The 8293-nt window shown below is 35.5% G+C and overlaps 1 protein-coding gene across 1 annotated transcript in view; it reads left to right on the forward strand.

Annotated features, from left to right (window-relative positions):
- Positions 1–6316, forward strand: part of HMCN1 (hemicentin 1) — a 514295-nt gene extending 507979 nt beyond the window's left edge. The window contains exon 107 of the mRNA XM_027868406.1: positions 4797–6316. Coding sequence (XP_027724207.1) covers positions 4797–5163 — 367 coding nt within the window. The 3' untranslated portion in view covers positions 5164–6316. The remainder of the gene's footprint in view (positions 1–4796) is intronic.
- Positions 6317–8293: the final 1977 nt, after the last annotated feature.

The following is an 8293-nucleotide window of genomic DNA, read 5'->3' on the forward strand; positions in this document are numbered from 1 at the left end:
CAGAAATAGAAAAAAATCTACCGATCACCCGAAAGATATCCCAGGAGGAAAACTTGCAGGCATATCATAACCAAGTTTCAAAGCTCCCAGGTTAAGGAGAAAATATTAGAAGCAACAAGAAAAAAATAATTTAAATATCATGGAGCTACAATAAGGATTACCAAAGACTTAGCAACTACTACATTGAAGGACTGTAGGTCTTAGAATACTCTATTCTGTAAAACAAAAGAACTGGGGTTATGACCAAGAGTAACTTACCCAGCAAAGTTAAGTATAATCCTAAATAGAAAAAAAAAAAATGGACATTTAAATGAACTGAAAAACTTTCAGATATTTGTGACAAAAACAGCAGAACCTAAGGGAAAATGTGACATATAACATACAGGAGAAATATAAGGTAAACAAATATTAAATACCAATTATGAGGGATTCAATAAGGTCAAATTGTTTACTTCTTATATGTAAAAATATCATCAGTACTTTTATGACTGTCATCATTATTTGGGTAGTTTGAAAGAAAGGCATGGGCTGAGCTGAGTATGATGGGGTGATTCCCAAAAAATAAAACTGTAGGGGGAGATAAAAAGAAGTAATTATTTCATACAAATGAGGCATAAAAGGAAAAACTGATACAAAAGAAGCTAATAGGGGGAAGACTGGTAGTGCTGGAACCTTACTGTCATTGGGAATGGGTTAAAGAGGGAACAACATATGTCTAGAAGGGTATAAAAGTCTTCTAAATTCAGAAAAAAATAAGAGGGCAAGGGGACAGGGCGGGCAAAGAGTATAAGGGAGGGATTCTTAGAGGGAAGGGTAGGTTAAGGAGTAGGAGGACAAGGTAGCAGGTAGAAGTAAATTAGAGAAGGGAGGAGGGATTGGGTAAATAGTGTAAGAAAGATAGTGAGGAAAAATAGGAAGGTAGAAAATACACAAGTAATTATAGCTTAGAATGTGAATGGGATGAATTTATTCATAGAACAGAAATGGATAGCAGATTAAAATTTTGAATTCAAAAATATGTTGCTTTCAGGAAATACAATAACACTAAACGGCATAAGTAGAATTTATTATGTAAAAAAGCAGAGGTAGAAATCATGATCTCAGACAAAATTAAAGCTAAAATAGATTTAATCAAAAGAGAAAAAACTACACTGTGTCAGCAATATTATTCAATATTGTTTTAGACCATTTAAAATAACCAGACAGTATAAAATACCTGCCAAAACAGACACTGGAACTATATGAGCATAAACATAAAACACTTTTTGTACAAATAAATTTAAATCTAAATAACTGAAGTAATAGTTATTGTTCATGGATAGGTAAAGCCAATATAATAAAAAAGAATTTTATATAACTGATCTATTTATTTAATGCCATCCCAATTAATTTACTAAAATTATCTTACTGAGGTTAGAAAAATAATAAAGTTCATTTGGAAGAATAAAAGGTCAGGAACGTTAAAGAAATCAGGGAAAAAAGATGTAAACAGATTCAGTAGTATCATACCTTAAAATATATTGTAAGGTAGAGCATTATTGAAGTGGAAAATGGATAATTTTGATTACTTTATGTTAAAATTTTCTTGTATAAGTAAAATCTATGTAGCCGAGAATAGAAGGAATGCAGAAAATTGGGGAACAACTTTTACAGACAGTCTCTCAGATAGGATATGATTGGGTTGGAATACTGCTGTGGCATAAGAAATGATGAGCTAGTTGATTTAGAAAAACATGGAAAGACTTGAACTTTTGAAGGAAGATTCTATCCACCTTCAGAAAAACAGATGACAAGTGGAAATTAGTATAGTACAGTATATGTCATACACACATATATGTATGAGTGTATATTTGTAAATATCTATATAGGTATCTGTGTGTATGTATATATACATACATGTATACATACACACACACATCTCCTAGCTTAATTGTAACCCTTAGGGTGGGATGGAGGAAGGGAGGGGAAAAAAATAAAGTAAAAAATGCACAGCAAAGAACAAAAGAAAACTTACAAGGAAGCAAAGAAAAGCTTGACAGCTTTGAAAACAATGTGCAGTATTTATTATATACGCTTTCTTGAAATGGAAATTTATTGTTTTATATTTAATCCTCATATTCTGCTGTACACATGGCAATGTTTTTTTTTTTCATTCTCTTTAGCATTACGTAGTACAAGGGTTCTTAACCTGGTGTCTGTGAATTTAAAAAAAACCACATTTTAATAAGTATATTTCAATAAAATTGGTTTACTTTGTAATCTCATATATTTTATTTTATTCATTTTACAATATTATTCTCAGTAGTGTCTATAAGCTTTACCAGACTTCCAAAGGGGTCCAAGACACCAAAATGATTAATAACCTCTGCTATAGTGTCAATCCCTTTTTAATCAAGAAGTTTTGAGTTATTACTATGTCTTATACTTAACAGGCACTGTGACCTGTTAAGGTTCTTTTAATGTCCATATATGGTGTAGCAAAAAGAAATGTATATGTTTCTGGCTGTGCATGTATATACGTATCTTCATTAAATACACACGATATCCTTATCCAAAGATAAGGAGACTTTCTTTGGGACAACATTGGGGCAATAACCCTACTTGAGCTCTTCACAGACTTTTTCCAGTATATATGTTCAGACAGATTCTATCAAGCTAGAAAGGCTTCACATCAAATCCTGGTAGTAGACTGTTTCTACTTTCTTAGCACTCAGCTAGCTATTAGGTAGAGAGACTCATCAGCAGTAGGCTGATCACTAGGTAATTCCTTCACCATTGCAAATAAGAAAAAAAAATGAAACTCCATGGAGGTCAAATGCCCAAGTTATTTCTTTCGGCTAGAGAGCATATTTGACCTTTATTCTTTTGAACAAATCAAACCAAATGACAAAATATACCATTTCAGCCTTGCCACTGGTTATCCTAGATTGGTACTGGGAAGGCAAGCCTTTCCAGTATTTTAGAATCCTCCACTATCTGTCTTCTGCTAGCTTAGCCTCTGAAAACCCAGGGATCATTTCTTTGCCAAAATGAGGCATCAGAACAGGACTTTATGGAACAACTTACTAATATTTAGCTTTTTAATAGAATTCATTGTTCACCTTCCATCACAAGCAGTCCTCAACTTACAAATGAGATGTCAAATCAAACCAATGAGTATTTATCAAGCATCTACTATGTACCTGACACTATGCTAAATTCTAGAGGTGTTTTTTTAAGTAAAAAAAAAAAGTAGTCCCTGCTCTCAAGGCACTCAGTCTAACTGGGGGACCACATGCAAACAAATATGTACAAACAAGATACAAAAAGAATAAATTAGAAATTAGCAACAATGGGAAGGCAACAACATTAAGGGGACAGGAAAAGGCATCTTGCAGAAGGTAGGATTTTAGATGGCAATTGAAAGAAACCAGGAGTCTGAGATGAAAAGGGAGAGAAAAGGAAGTGTAAATATCCATAGAAGTGAGATGAAATGTCCTGTGCGAGGAACAGCAAGGAGGGTAGGGTTGGAAACTTTCATTTCTAAGTTAGCTATTTGTAACATGGAAAATATTTTCCCATAGAAACAGTATGATAAGTAGTGATTTTCATAGATCAACCCATAGAAACTTATTTTTTTCACATACCTGAAATATAGAATCATTCTAATAGTACTGTAACCTAACTACCTCGTATACTGATATTACTATTGGAAAATATATTGAATTTCAACAGAGTACTCCTTGAAATGCCCCTTTTGTCACCTCTAAACTACCCTCCTCTAATATCCCCAAACTTGTCACTCAAATCAGAGACTATTGTTCCTACTTTCTCCACCACCTACTTGACAGTGGAAATAGAGACTCACCAAGTTACATGTCAATATTACTAGTTCTTAGGATGGGTTTATTAGGATCTTGGTGGGTCAAGGGGCAGAAGGTGAAGAATGAAGATTTTAAAAGGGGGCTGGGAATAAGAGTATTGGACTGTTGGGGTGTGGGGACTCCTTCCAGGGTAAATCATTTAGAAACTTTCTGTCTGGGTTGGTTCCCTGTAACTTCCTTGAATATACAAAGGAGTAAAGTAAGATTTATTGATACTTCAAAGGAAAACTTAGACTCAGTCTGTTTTAGATATTTTAATCACAGGAAGTAGATATGAAAGTGGGTATGGCTTAATAAGGAGAAAAGGAAGAGGGGCTAGGTATGTTGCTACTACTCATGAAACCAATGGTAACCCCAAGACAAGTCCTTCTGCCATCCTACACCTACCTAGTCAGGCCCTAGGGTGAAGTGATTAGCAAGGATAAGGGTGAAGATGAGTGACAGCAGTTCAGGCAGTCACAGAGTCTATAACAGAAGAGGAGGAAAGGGAAGAAGGAGGGGAGGAAAACTATAAGAGGAGGTAGCAGAAGGAGAGAAGAGGAATTCCTATTGCCAATAAACCATCTATCTTGGGTAATTATTCCTACATTATCACCTTGAGAAAGAGTACATGCCTAATCACGTAATACCAGCCCGATATCTGGAAGAAGCTGTTGCAATATTTACACTCCTTGTTTGTACACTAGGCATTGAATATGACTTCAAATTCCAATGGAAATGAGGGCTAGGCCACTTTAAACAAACTTTCATACTCACTCAGCATCTGTTTAGAGTCAAGAATTTGAACTTTGATTAGACCTCATTAATTTGTAATTATACAGCATTATGTTTTGTAAAACCCCAAATTGTCATGGATGTGAATTACCTGCACAATACTTTCTCTTGATTCAGAGACAAATAATTATCTGTATTGTATATGTTTACCGTCTCTAGGTTCTGTCTTAAAAACTGTCCACCCAATGATTTGGAATGTGCCCTAAGCCCTTACGCCTTGGAATACAAACTAGTCTCCCTCCCATTTGGAATAGCCGCCAATCAAGATTTAATCCGGCTGGTTGCATACACGCAGGATGGAGTGATGCATCCCAGGACAACATTCCTCATGGTGGACGAGGACCAGACAGTCCCTTTTGCCCTCAGGGATGAAAACTTGAAAGGAGTTGTATATACAACTCGACCTCTTCGAGAAGCAGAGACCTACCGAATGAGGGTTAGAGCCTTGTCCTACAGTGCCACTGGGACCATTGAGTATCAGACAACATTCATTGTTTATATAGCTGTATCTGCCTATCCATATTAACCCATGTAGCTTAAAAATGTTCATAGTGGAAATAACTGCCCCATCCAGATTTACCCTTCCCTTTCCTTCTAAACAGTTGTAAACTTTGCAATTTGAAAATGGTGCTATGCTCTTTCTTGTGCCTGCCTTGGCACTGCCGAGTTGTTTCCAGTATTCCGTTGATTTGTGTTGTGTGTGTATGTGTGCGTGTGAGTGTGTGTGTGCGTGGGAGTGTGTGTGTGTGCGTGCGTGTGCGTGTGTGTGTGTGTGTGCATGCACGTATGCTTTCAATGAGGTTTGGAAAACCTATGTTATTTGCTTTATTTATTACACTGGAGCAGTAACTTTCTGAAGATTGTTCTGAACACCCAACAATGCGCATCAGGGGATATTTGTCATAGTAGTTTAGTGTTCTGAACTGTTACTACAAAAACCACGTTTCTCCTTTCCAAATGTTAAAGGCCATTTTTTTTTTTTGGCTATTTGGCCATATTTAGAATGATGAAACTGGTTACCAAATAACCTAATCAATACTTATAACTTAAAATCATGCTTCTCTTCCTATTTAAACTCTATAATAGGACTTATGTACTTTAATTTCCTTTAAAAAAAAAAACAAAACACATACCACTTACTTCAAAAAAGAACATAACCCCAAGAAAGATTAGTCTGTCCCAAATGATGTCCATCTGTTTTACTTAACTTTCTAAATATGGATCTTTCAGTGATTATGTGAACTCAGCTGAACCATTTGTGGATTGTAACCAAAACCATGAGTTCTTCCTTAGAGAATATTTTATGGCATAGATCTCAAACTTTAATATTTTGACATAATCTTTCCATTCATTTAATGCTACAACTTTCACATTCCAGTATTCCTTATACACCTGGGCAGTTGAAAACTTTTGTTTTTTTAAAAAACTAATGGAACCATTTTTCTCTGAACTCCAGCAAGTTTGGTTTAGCATAACATTCAACGTCAAAACACTGTACAAGGCGGTGACAGATTCTGGAAGTAATTTGCCAAGATGTATTCTATTTTTAAGAAGTGTATATATGTTATCTTTGTGTGTATTTTCTATGCAATATCTCAGTGGATTGTTTTATTAAAATACTGTACCAAAAAGTGTTATGCCAAAACAATCAAAATAAAAATTCACATCCCTTTTATTAACACTTCTGTGAGACCCTAAATTCTTTATTATTGTAATCAGAATCATGTATCAGTTTCCTTCTTTCTTTTCCTTTAAGTGAATTGAGTACCTGTCCAAGAAAAATGTAAGGTGGTTTGAGGTACCTTACAAGTGCCACAATGCAATTTCACACAGAATCATAGCACACAGAGACCCTGATATATAAGCTGACCCAGGACCTTGTAATCAGGCATGTAATGATATAATACAATGGCTAACTTTTTCAAGTATGAGAATTTCTTTTAATATTAAAAAAAGTTAATTTACTCCAACATGATAGTTGTACTATTAGTATCCATTGAGAAGGAGAGGGGAGATTAGGGATTTATAAAGTGTTTCCTATGTACCAGGTACCATGCTAAACATTTTACAAACACCTCATTTGGTTCATTGCTCATGGGTAGGCCAATATAATAAAAATAACAACTGTTTTTCTTGCTTTCTCAGCTGGGCAGGAGAGGGCAGGAAGGAGGAAAGAATGTAGACTTAAAAATAAATAACATTGAATAAAATAAATATTTTTAACAAGTTTATCGTAGAAAAAACCCAGTGGAGCCAGCAACATATTCTACAACCTCAGGTGTAAATACAGAAATGCACAAAGCATAGGTGACTATACTTGGTGAGTAATGAACACCACCATCAGAAAAAAAAATGAGTTAATTTTATCTCAGCATTAAGGAAATGACTGGTTACTAATGTGGGAATTCTTTCTTAATCAGTTGTCTATTCTGTATGTAATAGAAGCAACCACTCATGAAAACAAGTTCAAAATCATGTTTCTTGGGACAGCCAGGTGGTGCAGTAGATAGAGCTCCAGCCTTGGAGTCAGGAGGACCTGAGTTCAAATCCAGCTTTAGACACTTGACAATTACTAGTTGTGTGACCCTGGACCCAAAAAGCAACCCCCCAAAAAAAATCACATTTCTTTCAAATAAGGTATACTATTCCCAAGCCATATTCTAGTTGCAGGTCTCATTTTACCTATTCTGAAGTAATAGTTACCAGATCAAATTTGTTTTCTTGCATTATACATATGTATATTGTATACATGTGCATATATATACACATATACATTCATATATTTATGTATACACATGCATATATGGATACTCAAAATAAATACAAAGTAGTATGAGAAAAGGGCACTTGAGAGGATGAGAAAAAGTTTTGTGCAGAAGGTGGTGTTTAAATTGCATCTTACAGGAAGAGAGAGGCATAGGTAAGGAAAGAGGCATATAAAATGGTCAGTACAAACTCACTGAAATGGAGGATGGAGTGTCATTTGTGAAAAACAGAGAGCATGCCAGTTTAGCTGGATGACAGAGTATAATGGAGGAAACAACAGTATCAAACAAGATGGGAAAGATAAGTAGGGAGGGGTAAGGTTGTCAAGGGCTTTAAAAGCCAAACTGTTTATATTTTAAGCTAGAAGCAACAGGGAATAACTGGAGTTGATCGAATAGGTAAGTAACCTTTTTAGATTAAAGAAAATTACTTTGATAGCACTGTGGACTGGAATAGGAGAGAAATGAAACTAAGAGACCAAACAGGAAGCTTTCACAATAATCTAGGTGAAAAGTCATAAATACCTAGGTTTGAGCAAAGAAGGGTTCAGTTTCAAAAGATGTTGTGAAGACAGAAACAGTAGTATTTGGGAACTAGCTAGATATATGACAGAAAGGAGAGTGAGGAGTCAAGGGTAACCAAGTTTACAACACTGGAACATTAGAAATATGGTGGTTCTTTCAACAGAAATAGGGAAATTTAGAAGAGAAGTAATTTGATAATAAAGATAATGGGGGGAGGCAACTAGGTGGAGTAGTGGATAAAGCACCAGCCCTGGAGTCAGGAGGACCTGAGTTCAAATGTGGCCTCAGACACTTGACACTTACTAGCTGTATGACCTTGAGCAAGTCACTTAACCCCATTGCCTAGCCCCCCTCCCCCCCCCAAAA

The sequence above is a fragment of the Vombatus ursinus genome, unplaced genomic scaffold, assembly GCF_900497805.2.
Source record: "Vombatus ursinus unplaced genomic scaffold, bare-nosed wombat genome assembly UNPS02014789.1, whole genome shotgun sequence".
Lineage (NCBI taxonomy): Eukaryota > Metazoa > Chordata > Mammalia > Diprotodontia > Vombatidae > Vombatus > Vombatus ursinus.